The 15152-nt window shown below is 34.8% G+C and overlaps 1 protein-coding gene across 1 annotated transcript in view; it reads left to right on the top strand.

The window, feature by feature from the left end:
* TTC21B (tetratricopeptide repeat domain 21B) overlaps positions 1-15152 on the top strand; it is a 39290-nt gene that overhangs the window by 599 nt on the left and 23539 nt on the right. The window contains exons 2-15 of the mRNA XM_009996290.1: positions 38-167; positions 1164-1274; positions 2517-2683; positions 3940-4062; positions 5619-5776; positions 6175-6259; positions 7731-7829; positions 8418-8610; positions 9443-9540; positions 9833-10033; positions 11848-11977; positions 12395-12552; positions 13890-14114; positions 14765-15003. Of these exons, the coding sequence (XP_009994592.1) occupies positions 38-167; positions 1164-1274; positions 2517-2683; positions 3940-4062; positions 5619-5776; positions 6175-6259; positions 7731-7829; positions 8418-8610; positions 9443-9540; positions 9833-10033; positions 11848-11977; positions 12395-12552; positions 13890-14114; positions 14765-15003 (2117 nt within the window). The remainder of the gene's footprint in view (positions 1-37; positions 168-1163; positions 1275-2516; positions 2684-3939; positions 4063-5618; positions 5777-6174; positions 6260-7730; positions 7830-8417; positions 8611-9442; positions 9541-9832; positions 10034-11847; positions 11978-12394; positions 12553-13889; positions 14115-14764; positions 15004-15152) is intronic.

Below are 15152 nucleotides of genomic sequence, written 5' to 3'. Positions count from 1 at the left end.
CGTTTTCCCGGGTGACGCGCGGGCGTTTCTCCCGCAGGCGCTGCTCAATTACCTGTGCCAGGAGGGCTACTTCCACCACGTCCGGGCCGCGGCGGAGGAGGCGCTGGGGCGGCTGGGCAGCGATCCCGTGTTCCTGTTCTACCGGGCCTACGGCGCCCTGAGGACAGGTAGTGCGGGGGGTGCCCGCTGCGTCGCGACGCTCCGGCTTTACTGCGCAGAAATGAAGCCGCGTTTCAGAGTCCGAATGTTTCCCATGTTGAGACAATTACCCGTGTTCCATGGTCTGTCACCCCCACCCTGCCAGTTTGAGTGGAACTGGTCGCATAATGCTCAAGTGAAGAGATAAGCAGGATCTCTTCATTTCGATTTTTATTGTGGTGTTTTTTTCTTACGTGGCTACATGGATGTGAGTCAGGTAAAGAGGTTCTTTGGAGGGAATTTGAGCCCTGCCCAAACCTCCATGGTGTTGTATCACAACAGATTTGCTTGCTCCAGCTGGTATCTCTTCCCTTCAGTGCAGCTGCGTGTGACTTTGTTGTTTCAATTTGCCTCAGAGGAGCAGACATCTAATACCTAATGGGAGGGTCCTTGTGTTCATTAAACTGTTCTGAGACGTTTAATTAAGCTAACACCGTATTTCCGGGATGTCATAGAATGCTAACAAGTAACCCACGGTGGGGGAGGTCTGTAGCAGAGTGCTAGGAAGGGTTAAAAAGATTTTGAGGTGTCAGATCTGTGCCCAGACTTCCTGACTTAGTTTTAGTCATACATTCCTGTTTTTCAATGTATTGTCTCTTCTATTGATGCTCAAAAGATTCATAGAAGGCAAAAATTCTGGCTATATAAAGAATCAGGAGAAAGGAAGAGCTGCTTAATGCCCTATACAAAACTTAATAAATATTATTTTAATCTATAGCATTTGGCAGAACTAGCACATCACTCCTTTCAAATTCTCTGCAATGAGATGCCTTTTACTTTCTGGTGTCTGTTTGAAAGACTGGCACAAACTAGTGAAAATAGATATGTGAATAATGAAGTTATGAAGAAAGTGCTGCCAAAAACACTAAAGAAAAAAGAGAGGGAAATATTTAAGTCAGATTGAGGTTTGATGCTGATATTCTCTGTATTGAAATGTTACAGCCTATTCTGCACTTTTTCCCTAGGTGATGTCCAAGAGGGCATTCGACAACTGGAGTCTATTAAAAACAAACAGGAAGTGTCACTTTGTACAATGATGGCTCTGATTTATGCCCATAAAAAGAGCCCTAATCCAGGTATGCTCAATAAGACAATAGTGCTTCATGTTTTAAACAGCTGTATGTTAGATCTGAGATGTGTAGACTAATTCTACCTAATTTAAAAATGTATATTCCAGCTTTGCATTTGACAGAGTATCTAGTACTGACTTGAGTGACACTTAACAGAATTGTAAACAAAAATACCAAAACACAAACCTGTGAAGAGTAAGACAGAATGTTAAAACAATTAAAAAAAATATATATTAAAAAATCTGATTTACCTGCCATCATGAAAAATCCATTCTGGAAAAAAAATAATAAAATTGAATCTTCTTCTGTTTGTTTTTCACTGTAGTCTGATATCAGGACTTTTTAACAGAACTGCAATTTAAGAAGTTATTAAAATCACTCCGTTTATATCTTTCAAGTTACCCAACCTTACAAATGGAGAAAAAAAAATTTGTGAACATTGGTATTTTTCCTATCTAGAACTTGGCATTATTTTGCTAAAAATTATATTCTCAAAAACATGGTTCATCAGCTAAGCTGAGTTGTCATTAAACTATTGCCCTGCTGTCTTCCTGACTGTGCAGATTTATAACTGTTACTGGTAACTTTTGGTATGATGTGAAACAGCACTGACTACTGACATGACTCTTACTTCAGTCCCTCAGGATTAATGCTGTGTGACAGCAAAATTATCATGTGTTTCAAGTATGTCTGAGAAAGTCATGGCAGTAGAAGTGCCTAAAAAAAGGACTAGAAATTTAATGTGAGTAAAAGTAAGTATTTGGCAGCAAGTCCCACACACCAAATTAAATTTCTGTGTGGATTAATCTGATGAAAGCAACTGACAATAACAATGAGGTTGTAAGAAAAAGAGTTTTAGTGATAAGACACACACAATTTTTTCCAGGGATTCTGGAACTTAGTATTTTGTTCAGCATTTTAAGTCTGCTCTTCAGTTAACTGTTTATTGGCAGACACAAATATAAATGAGAACCTTATTGTCAAGTTCCTCTTTCTCTGGCAGTAGTCTCAGCTAAAATCTGAGGTTCCAAAATAACAGGGTTCTTGCACAAATGTCCAGGTTGATGGGAGCCCACTTCTGGCTTTTATGTCTGTATCTGATTAGTATTTGTAATTGGGAGGGATTGCCTCTTGGTTTGTCAGTAATACAGAAAATTATGTCTGCTTTGGAAGCCCTTGGCTTATTGGTGCTTTTTTTGTAATATGTTGGGATGCTATCAATAAAAGCTTTGAACAAAACCTTTTCAGATCGAGATGCTATTCTGGAGTTAGACACAAAAATTAAGGAGCAACGTAAAACAGCAGGACAGCAGGCTCTTTATTTTGCTGGCTTATTTTTGTGGCATCTTGGTCGTGAGGACAAAGCCCGGGAATATGTTGATAGAATGATTAAAATTTCTGGTGGTGGTAAAGAGGTAACTTTTTTCCTGATGTAAAATAGTAATAACTGTGTATACTTTGAAACTAGACTTACTGCAGCACTGCTATTTGGAGGTTTTCTTAGACTGTTTTATGTTCTAATTCTTTCCTTCTAAATGTCATAAATTCATTTGACTGGGCTGAGTGGAATTCCCATAGTGATGTATTTTTTTTTTTGTCTGCTAAGTATTCATTTTAACTTAATAAAGAGAGATCTTCATTGACCAGCAGAAATAATATGTAGTTATGCTGTTTTTGCTGCTTGTTACTGAGCATCGTAATTCCTAGCAAAAACTAAACTTGATAGTTTTACTAGAGGGAGACATCTGATTTGAACCTGAAGACTTAAAAATACCCAGAGGATATGGGGTTTAAATTTTCAACAGTTATTTAAGGCAAAAATTGCCTAGGATTTTACTGAATGTTAATTTATTTTAAAATTGATGTGTTTTCTGTATTTATATACAGACATAAAAATTCACTAGAATCTTCAGTGAGGTTTGTGAAAACTTACCATGTTGTTTTTGTTTTGTTTTTAAGGAGATACTGGCTTCAATTAAAGGAGAGAAAAAACAAACTTGTATTTTTATAGTCAGACATCTTCACAGCAGAGCTGTTAAAATTGAATGCGTGATTGTTCTCTTATGACACTAGCGCTACGCACTAATGTTTTTTAATTGTTCCTCCTAAAATTGGTGGTTATTTCTAATTACTAGCTAATTTTTACTAAGGAAGAAATAATTCAGGACATCACAAATCACATTAATTTCTAAAAAGAAGTTTTTTAGTTTTGAAATATTTGCTTGTATTTTTAAGAGACACTACTTGGGAATGTTGCTTAGGAGGAAATATTTCCAGCTGAAAGATTTAATTATTTGAAATAACTATTTTAATGGAGTGACAGGCACATAGATAAAAAAAATGTTCTTACTGTCTTATATGATAGCTTCTGTGAGGTTTTCTTCTGTCTGCTGAGCATGTTAGACTAGTTAAGTGCCATTGTTGAGGTCTTTTTTATTTTGTAAGTAAATATGCTATTTGATGAATGCTGGAATGAATTACCATTTTAGGTTATGCTGTAGACTGGTTATAATTTAAAATATGTATTTAAAATAGTTAAAAATAGGTACTTTGTCTTTTTATTTTTTTGGGGGGGAGGGGGAAGGGCAGGTTATTTATACTAACTACTGTATCTAGAATACTTTTTTACTACCTAGTTAGGGAAGAATTCCAATTTGTATTTTGCTTCCAGGGGCTGATTTTGAAAGCATGGCTTGATGTCACCTGTCGGAAAGAAACTCACATTAAAAAAGCTTTGAAATACTTTGATGAAGTGCTGCAGGAAGGCAATGATGTTTTTGCTCTGCTTGGTAAAGTAAGTTTACATCATAACTTTAATGCTTCCCAAATGTCATACAAGTATTGTATAGTGATTAGAGAGATGCTAAGCAAAGCTGTCCATGAGTTAGCTTATCCAAGGAGTAGAAATACAGCTTAGTCATACTCTTTTTGTTCAGAGGAGAAGACTAGATTTTAGCAGAAATTAAGTTGTAATGTATTTATGAAATATTGTTTAAGGCCTATAGAATAGTTATCACACCATTTGATTGCTAACACAATAAAAACATACTGAGACTTCTGTTTCCTCTGGCAGGCAGTCAATTTAAAACAGTTTGTAATTAATGAGTAGCCAAGCTTTTTAAGACTTCTCACTTTCTTTGTAGATAAAGACAAAGGGTTACTGCCTCGGTTGCAGTAATCATAGAATGGTTTGGATTGGAAGGAACCTTTTAAAGTCATCTAGTCTACCTCTCTGCAGTAAGCAGGGACATCTTCAACTAGATCAGGTCGCTCAGAGCCCCTGTCCAAACTGACCTTGAATGTTTCTGCCACCTCTCTGGGTAACCTGTTCTGTGGTACACTGTTTGTTACCATATGCACAACTAAGCATTTCTGGAGTGTTCTTGTTGTATTGTTACATTTCTCTGGCATAAAACAGTGCTGCAGTGCTATATTGCTTCACTTAGTATGATTTCCACTCTTTTAAAAATGTTTTTTTAATGTTTATTTATAAAGTGGAGCTGGTAGCTGTTTATTCCCACATCTATATTTCTAATATTTCCAATGTTGGTGTTTGGTTAGCCATGTGTGCGTGGCTCCACACAAACTATTGAGTTCAATTACCAATGTCTCAATGTAATTGCTGCTATTAGATTTTAATCAGGCAGATATCTTGCTATGGCTTAAAAAATTAACTCTCAGAAACTAGTATGTTTGCACCATTTCTGACTCAAAAATGTGAAAAAAAAACCAGGATGCATGTGGTCACCTGGATTATGGTAAGTATATCTTAAGCATAAAAGCAAAATTGAAGATTTAAGCCCTAAATTGATTTCTGCTTGGATTAATTTAAAACTGCGATACTTCATATTTCTGAAGTAGTTGTATATTTGGAGTACCCGGTGAATTGCTTCACAATTAAAAAACTGTTTATTCTGACAAAAACAACAGTGACCTACTGAGTGTGGGTTTTTAGATGCTACATACCTCAGGATTTAAAAAAAAAAAAGTTTGCTGTGGGTTGTGTTCAATATCCTAAAATTATGAGATGCTTTATAAAAATTATTTGAAACCTAGTAAAACAGTTTTAGTCTTCAGCTACATCTGTCTTTTTTTTGCATGTAAGTGGCTAGTAACTTGTAAATGCTTCTATTACCTTTGTTACAGAGTGCTTACCACACACCAGGTTTCACACATCATCTTTTGCTGTTTGTTGCAGTGTCACTAGTTGTGGTTGATGCTGAAGTAAAACTATTACTTAAATAATTTTTTTTTTTGCTCACTACCTCTTTTTCTTGGTTTCTATATGAAAGAACTGAATCTTCTCACATATATAAGTGTACAGGCTTTTGATGTAATTTTTCTTCTTAGGCACAATATTTTGAGGTCCGACAGAACTATTCAGTCGCTCTGGAAATTGTGAACCAGATAATTGCAAACTTTCCAAACTTTATTCCTGCTTTCATAAAGAAAATGAAGCTACAACTAGCCTTGCAGGACTGGGAGCAGGCAGTTGAAACGGCACACAGGTTGAGTATGAAGAAGCACACCACTTATTGTACTCTTGCCATGTTTATCATGTAAGAACACTTTGAAAAAAAAGTAGATAGGCTTCCATTCATTTTTAATCAATTTGAATTAATTAAATCAGTTTTTTTAAAACAAAACAAAACTGAACTAAATTTTGTTATAACCCAGCCTTGCAGTTCTGTAAGGATACTACGTCAATATATTAATCTATTTTGGATGGAAGAGGATCTTTTTTGAGATGGACACGAAGTAACAAAGCTGTTCTTTCAGTTGAGGGCTATGACTTAGTAACTGTGCGATGCATGTTATATTACTCCCCTTTTAGATGAAAACAGATGATTGATCAAGATTTCTTTTTTTTTTGAGTTCTTTACATTCAACTTTTGTTTGGCTTTAGGCTACTGCAGAAAGATGCTCTTAATTTAGAAGCCATAAGAATGGAGGCCCTGTATTACCTGTGCAGGGAAGGAAATATATCTGAGGTAAGGCTTTTTATTAGCAGAAATGTTGAGTATAACACAGCCTTTGTAGGGACTGGATGCGGTCTTTATGTTTTCTCCTGATACACTTTGCCTAATCCTGTGCTACACTACTTATCTGCCGTTAGAGGTGTAGTCACTTATACTGACTCAAAGTGCTGCTCTAGCATATTGGTGTGTTTTCTGGATGCCAGAGGAAACTATTTTATACCAGTCTCCTCTGGACAGTTAATTGAATCGTGTTGATTTAATCATCAAATCAATCTTCCATTGTTTAAATGCTTCTTTGATAAATTGTTGTGCTATTGTGAGCCTTCCATTAATTTCAAGTATTTTATTAGTTGAAATAATGGAAATAATGAGGTCTTGTTATGATACATTTTTGGAAGGGCATCACAGCTACTTAACAACAATCTGTGATGTTAGGTTGTATAACCTGTGCTTTGTTAACCGTTGTTGACAATTACTGAGGCTTTTATTAACTAAGAATTTTCTTCAACTTCTCCTTCTACTCCAAAAATTCTTTTCTGCACACGGATCTATGTATCTATGTCATATATATGGTGTTCCTACCATTTTTTCAGGAAATTTTAAAGTACATTATTTAAATTGAAATGAAAAAACATTAAATATCTTTTTCTCATTTTGTAAAATTTCTGGTGTAGTAAAAGTGGAGATTTAGCAAAAAAAGAAGTTTTTTTCATTGTTTTTTAGGTTTTTTCAAGTTCTAGAGGAAAAGGTGGTTTAGGCGGTTTAACGCATTTTTAGTTATTGCAGTCATTAGTGTATTTGTAATAAAATTTAAGTCTTTATTATGAAAAATCATAGGAAATCTGGAGAAACAGAAACAATTACTGACTCCAATTCAGTAAAGCCATCCAGGAATGAAAATTGCTGCACATTGTAGGAAGTAAACAAAAGATTCTGGTGTAAAGTGTCACATGTGACTACAATCCATGTCTAGGAAAAAAAATTTGAAAAGTGATGACATTTGAACATGAATCAGGTGTCTACTTTTAAATCACATTTTAGAAAAGCATGTGCCTTATTACTGTAACCCCAGAAACATCTAAGGTACTCTAGGTGGTTTGAGATACAGTGATGTTAAAGGTCTGAGCATCTGGAAGTGCTTTGGTTTTGGGCAAGTGTCTATATCACACTGAAGCCCAAACAAGTTTCACACATCTGATACCTCAGCTGTCTTTATGGGACCCTTCTGTTGTATCAGATTAAGTCTTTCTTTTTTATAGCATGCATAGGGGACATGTGATCTACTTTATTGTCACTTTTCTGTTCCAAAATAGTTTTATAGGAATTCCAAAATAATTTTACCACTTAGCAATGAAGCTTGAGTTTAAATTTCAAAATTATATTGCATAGTAAAAAATGTGACAAGTTTTTAGTGAAAACTGTTCAATTGTCCTAATCTGTTAATTCTTTCTATTACTTACTGTATTACTCCTTTTTCTTCAAGGCTTCAGCAAGACTGGAAGACCTAGTTAAAGCATTGGGGAGGTTAGAACCACGTAATTCACTGCTCTTCTGTAAAATGGCTTTAGCTTTCAGTAGAACAGTGAGTATGCTTTTTTTCTTTAGCAGCATACAACTATTTGTATATTCTGGCTCTTGTTTTATTTTTGTAGGCAGATGCTAAATGTCTACTAAAAAGCAGAAGATTGCAGACAATTCAAATAGATTACCTGAGTAGCCTTTGGTAACTACATTTTTGAGGTTTTACATTCAGTGTGATTTAAAATACTTAAGTCATCTCATTCTAAAAATGTTTTTACTGCTTGCTTGTAAATGAAGAACAGGTTTCTAATGAAAGTATACTCAAATGTCCACCAGCCACATTCTTAATATAGGAAAGTGACAAAGTTAATCATGCAGCTTTGAAGCTAAAGGTTTCTTTAATCTTTATATATATAAGTATCATTTTAAGGAAGCATTCAAAGCAACTATCAACTATTGTATGGTGTTCTGTATATATGTTTAAATCCAGCACACTTTAATGCCACAGTTTTTTGGAATTATTACAGATTATATTAGCCTTTTATGAGATATAGTTGTCTCTAATGCTACGGCAATATGCAGTGAGTTTTTCTAAGTGAATCTGAAAAATAAGAAAAACCTTACATTAAAAGATTATTCTTGCCATTAGTGTGGCCGGAACCAGCTTATCCTTCAGCACACACAGGCCTTAGTGGAAAGAGCAGCTGAATTGGCATCTGATAATGCAGAATTTGCTACTGAACTTGGCTACCAAATGACTTTACAAGGGAAGGTGAAAGAAGCTTTAAAATGGTTCAAGACTGCTATGACACTTGATGAAACAAGTGTTTCTGCAGTAACTGGTAAGATGTTACAATTTCTTTTGGGTTTTACTGGTCTTAAGGCACAAGTGATGCTTTTCCAATCAAGGTTTTACTGCTGTTACTAGGAAAATCTAGGAAAAACTACCAGAATGCCTGAAAGCTGGAACACTCTTAAGCCCTACAAAAATAAAAATAAACAAGGGCCGTTAATAGAACAGGGAGTCCATGGCTCAATATGTGTCAATTATACTGAAAAATATGATAAAGTCAAAATACCTGATACTTCTGATGTATATGTAAGGTCTTTGAAAAGAAAAGTACTTCTAACGAAGTCCAGTAGCTGTCGTGAAAATGGAGAAGAAATATGGCATCTTTACTTCATGGACTTTTTGCCCCTGCCTTTTATCTGTTTGACTATGCCATTTGCCTTCTAATCTGAAACTTCACACAGTATGAAAAATTTCAAGGGCAGGAGTGGCTTGCGTGTGGGGTTGATCATGTGTGAATTTTTTTTTTATTATTTTGTTTTAATTCTGTCTTGTACTGAATGTAGAAGCTGTACTTTGTGGTGCTTCTCCTTACTCTAGAACCAGTTGAAGATTTACTATTTTAAACTTTGTAATGTAATGGTTCAGGTCTTTCCGTGAAACTGCTTTATAGCGTTGCGTATAATGATGTATCAATCGTGTATCATCAATGCTAGGTATTTCTAAGTACATTAAAATCTGCATTACTGTGTGATCTTGATCTATCCTTTCTTCTCATATTACCACTTTGTGAAGAGGTTGAGAAGAGAAAAAATTCTGGAAAACAAAGCATGTACTTGACTAGGAATATGAGACTGCAATAAAAATGTTTAAATATGTTACAGGAATTATTCGTTGTCAGCTAATACAAGGGCAGTTAGAAGATGCAGAGCAACAGTTGGAGTTTCTTAATGAAATTCAACAATCCATTGGGAAATCTGGGGTAGGAGACGTCTTCCTTCATTAAACTACTTCAATTACAATCTGAAATGTGGTCTATTAGGTACTTCACATTCTAGATTTCAGACACTTGAGGAGAGTATTCTTAATGGAGCACCATTAAATCTAAATGTCATGTTTTCTTCCTGTCAATATAACTTAGTGTTGACTAATTTTCTAACACAAGCCATTTGCTTGCAGAATAAGAAGAAATGGCCAACATTTTGTAGTATTGTATGATTAACAGAGGAACTTACTTGGAATATTGAGAATGTTTTATTTATTTTTTTCTGTAGGAATTATCTTTCTTGCGTGCAGTCCTGGCTATGAAAAAACATAAAAAACAAGAAGAAGTTATTGCCTTATTGAATGATGTTCTGGATACTCACTTTTCATCTTTGCATGGGTTTCCTCTTGGTGTGGAATATTTTGAAAAACTAAACCCGGATTTCTTGCTAGAAATTATCAGGGAATATCTAAATTTTTGCCCAGTACCGGTAAGCAACTGTAGATCATGTCTGTCTGAAAACAGGAATTATTCTTGGGTTTAACTTTAAGATCAGTTAATCATGAAGGAAAGATTTAGGAAATTTTCCCTTATAAAACATGAATGTATTTGAAGTAAAAGTATGTTTAAGATATTAAACCACTATTTACTAAAAAACCTATGTAAATACATCTTTTGTGAAGTAAGCAAGTTGCAATAATGACACCCAGAGGAACTTAGGATATTGGTTTAATACACTGTATTTATACTTTTTTGTTATGTCTTTTCTTCAAGAAACCCTAAAATACAGTGAAAAGAGCTATCTCAATATGCAGCTAGGATGTTCACACTGGTGATTCTAATCTTGAAATATCTTGAAATATTTTTCTCAGTTCAGTCTTGTTTTTCAATATATGTGTTGTTTCTTTGTTTCATTTTCTTTTGTGTATTGGCAAAGATCAGTTAATATGGACTTAATATTCTTTAAAAAACTGCTCACTTAGATGGCTAATTTTCTGTGAATAAATTTGCCTGTGCTGGTTTTGTCAACAGAGGCATGTAGAGCTTAAAATGAATGGTGACCTGACATCTCTAAAGCAGAGGAAACATATTGAAAGTTTCTTCTAGTAGTGTCTTCCTTGAATAGATTATTCTTCTGAAATAGCTGGGAACCAACTTTTGTTAACCTGTTATTACCAGATTTCTAGTCTTAATTACTGAACTGTCCCATAAATATTTGTTTATGTGGAGTTATAAAATTTACTGGCCAACAAGTAGTTCTCTGTTGTTACAATCTACCCCTGCCCCACCTCCCATAATTAAATGGTAATGTTTGAAATTCTAAAACAGCATTAGCAAAGACTGTTTCATGTCACAGATGGAGATAAAAAAGAAGTGTCTTTCTGTGAGGTGGTGCCTGAAATTTTCTGGGGAATATTCTAGAAATACTTAATAGCAATGATGATTATTAATCTGGAATGAGAACTGGTTTTCCTGAACTATTGTCTATCGAAAAAAATTGTAGAAGAAAATAGAAGTTTTTACTGAAGTTTCATTATCTCTTTATTGCAAAAAGGACCTTGGGGTATTAGAAAGTGAAGCGTTTAGCCAGCTGATGGAAGCTTCCAGTTTGATAGCAGAGGATTATTGCTTCCCTAGGGTATGGGTCTTGTGGAAGTGTTAGCTGTGAACAAAAGGATCTTTAGGTTACTTTTTCCTTTTTTATGTAGGACAGTTAACAACTAGCTAAAGTAATGGAGGCAAATTAACAACATTTCAGATAATGAGCAACTAAAATGTGGTACTTTGTACTTGTAATCGACAATTGCTATTTCTCAGGTGCTGTTTTCAGTTTGTTGCTGGCAGTTTGGGATGTGTCCTGTGGTATGGAATAAGGACTGCATGGACAGGACCAGAACCTTTTCTTCTTGTCCATATGGTCATTCATTCCAACTTCAGCACTCTTGAAATTTACCAGTTCATGTTACCATTGTGTTGGATGCGTAGCATGGTAATTCAGAGTATGCTGAATGTTTTTGAACTGACTCTTCAGTTTATGTCAAGTCTGACAGTGTTACATCATCTTTGCAGTCCATGAGGCTGTCTCATGTTCCTGCTGATAAGAAGAAGTTGCCCTCTCAAATTTAAAATATATATTTCTTCACAATGGCAGCTTTCAGCTTTTTGGACTGAAGAAAATAACTATGCTTTGCTGTTTGTCATTTCAGTTTAAAGTGAAGTTTGGGCTTGAAATTAATGTAAGGCCAAAACCTGTCAACTGAAGTGCTGTTTTTTGTTGGTGTTCTATTTTTTTTTTACTCCTAGGCAGGAATTCCTGGGCAGTCTCCGACACCACTTCTCAAGCACTGTGCCTCTGCTCTTGAAACTGTGGTAAAAACTGTCCCTGGTCTTCAACAAGCTGTCTTTTTAATTGCAAAAGTGAAATACTTGTCAGGTAATCATTACATGAATGGTTAGCTAGCCACCTCTTTAATTTCTTTTATATAAAAAATTGATTTCACACTTTAAAATAGTAATTAATATTTTTCTTTCACTACATTACAGCTCATTAGCACTGCCTTTTTTTTTATTTCTGTGAATGTATCTTAATTGTACAAGCACATAAATATAGAATTTATTTATCTATTGCTTCCAAAGAAGATGACTTACTGGAACAATGGGAAAAATCATACCTTTAATCTGGTTTTGTTTTCATTTCATAGTCACTTAATACTTCATAAACAAGTTTATTCACTAAATATTTATACTTATTAAAAATAAATTTTAAAATAGGTGAATAATGCAAGCTTTATATTTAACTTTTGTATTTCATATCAACTACTTTTTCACTTTCCCTTTTTTGACTTCCTAGGGGATATCGAAGCAGCACATAGTCATCTACATTACTGTCTTGAAAGGAATCCTTCTTATGCAGATGCACACTTACTGATGGCCCAGGTGTATTTGGCACAAAACAATACCAAACTATGTTCTCAATCCTTGGAACTTTGTCTGAGCTACAATTTTGAGGTTAGTTGGCCAGAAGAATGAAACCATTTTATTCAGTCCATGATACAAATTTGTATGCTTAGGTGTAGAATAATTTATAAAATGAACTTTTTAGGACTCTTCCAGTGCAGGTTTAATATCTAAATGTTTATATAAATGTGGTGTCTGAATATTTATTAGAAATTCCCAAAAGACAAACTTAATACCTTATTACAATATATTGAAAACATTTTAATATACAAAATAAAGAAATGACAGCTTTTTCTCAAATTCTTACATAAATGTTAAAAACTTGTTATATAAACAGAATTTATAATTCCAGACTAACTTTGCAGCAGCCATCAAAAGCCAGCACAGAAGCACTTAAGAGTGATCCAGTGTTGTTTCTGGGCTTTTTGCAGAGATATATAATTGCTGATCAAAATCTGCACAGATGTGTGAGGGGATCAGAAGTCTGTAGTTACCTCGTGACAATTCATGGCGCTTTTAGCACTCTGAAGTTTTGAGAGGAGCTATATGCTGTGCTCTCTTCTATTCATGTTACATCTTTGTCCATCTTTTCTGTCCCTTCAGGAGCAAAATTGGTAAATTAAGCACTGTTTATGAAAACTTGAACTGCTTTGCAGTGGTCATGGCCAGTTTTATTTCTTGGGGCTAATACATTGTAGTATGGGATTTTGGATTTGATGACATCAGTGAAACTTTATGTAGAATTAACACTGGGTTGGGAACAGTCTACACAGCACTTAACTAGGTCTGTGTTTGTAAGAGTCTTGACAGAACTTAGCTGCAATATGAAACTACTGTTTCCTTGCAAGCATGCTCCCATCTTGGCTTCTTCCAAGGGATGCAAGAAAACTGAAGATTAGCTGTATACTTGAGACACTGAGGTGCTAGCAACCTTTATACAGTATTACATTTCCCTTATTGAGATTTCCTTTTCCTGTGAAGTATGTTTGAAGAAGGTGGAAAAATGGCAGGCGGGACTTGTGCCAAATGATGATTGTATACTTTTAATGAACAGTCTGATGAAGTGTGCATACAGCAGTGTGGAAGATGTTCATAATCTCTTAAAAAAATTCATTCTAGTTTCAAATAATGCTGTAATAAATGTTTTTCTATCCCAAAGTCTCATCTCATGTAATATTTTTTCTTTTTTAATTAAAAATTTAATTGCGAGTTTGCAGTCTTTGAAAATTCTAATATTTTCATAGGGAAACTACTGAAATTGAAATTGGATATATTAGGAGGAAAAAGGAATAGAGGTCAATATTTAGGAAAAAAAAATATTTCAAGGAGTTTGAATACTATGCATAAAGTAAAATTTGGGAATTCCTTATCTCTTGGTATTTTTTTAGGTGAGGGAACATCCCATTTATCACTTAATTAAGGCCCAAGCTCAGAAGAAGATGGGAGAATTATCAGAAGCTATTAAGACCTTAAAGATGGCAAAGAATTTGCCTGCAATGAGAAAAACTACAGCTTCCTCCAAAGCTAAAGGAAAAATACTTGAAATTGTTGAAAGTGATCGTGTGTCTGTCTTCCTAGAGTTAGTAGAAGCTCATCGTTTGAATGGGGAACTGGTAAGATGGCAAATAATTTTCTCCTCCCATTAGCAGAAGAGTGTATCTTAAGTTGTACAGAGAAAAGAAGAAAGAACAACAAGCCACCTACTTGCAGGGGCTCAACTTTGAGTCTACAAAACCCCTTTTAATTTTGAGGAGATAAAGTTGATTGTCATTTCATGGCATGTAGATTCCTGTTTTGCTGTCAGAATGCTATTAGAAGTATTTGTGGATCATGTCCTTATCTTTGGTAGCAGCATCCTTACTATCAGCTGTATCTTAATAAGCAGTAGGACACTATATATGTGTAAGAATATAAGAGAAGCCATATAGTCATGTAGTTAGAAGCTGTCCTTGGTCATCCAGCTTAATGGAGGACCTATAAGAGCACTGTGCTGAAGGCATTGATCTTGTATTTTTGCAGAACAAATGTTATTTTCTTTACTGAGACTTCTGCTGGTAGCTCGTACTACATACATTTTATGTACAAAATCAAGATGATAACAAACCCATTTAAAATGTGTTAGCAAAATAAATTGATACTGTGGATTGGATTTTTTTCTTTGGTTTGTATAATGACCCCAGACTTTGATTTGCTTCTGCTGTCATTATTTTTGGCTGTTCAACAGCAAGAAATAAATTAATTCTACTGATTTTATTATTTGCAGCATGAAGCTGCTATAGTACTGCAAGAAGCCATTAATGAATTTTCTGGAACTCCAGAGGAACTCAGAGTAGTGATTGCAACTACAGATCTGGCAATTGCTCAAGGAGATATTGAACAAGCCTTGACTGTGCTCCGAAATATCACACCTGAACTGCCTTACTTTGTACAAGCTAAAGAAAAAATGGCAGATATTTATCTTCAGTACAGGAAAGATAAGAAGTTATATGCTGGCTGCTATAGGTAAAAGTTTGTGGTGTGTGTGTGTTTTCCTATGTGTTTAATGGTAGCAGGGTAAGCTTATTTTTTACCCTTCTACTAAAGTAAATCAGAAATATCTAGTGACTTAATTCATTTGAGTAAGTGATGTAACATTTTAAACAGTAATTTGA

The sequence above is a fragment of the Chaetura pelagica genome, unplaced genomic scaffold (assembly GCF_000747805.2).
Source record: "Chaetura pelagica isolate M959 unplaced genomic scaffold, ChaPel_1.0 scaffold3, whole genome shotgun sequence".
Lineage (NCBI taxonomy): Eukaryota > Metazoa > Chordata > Aves > Apodiformes > Apodidae > Chaetura > Chaetura pelagica.
The sequence above is the reverse complement of the archived record's forward strand: the minus strand, read 5'-3'. Positions and strand labels throughout refer to the sequence as shown.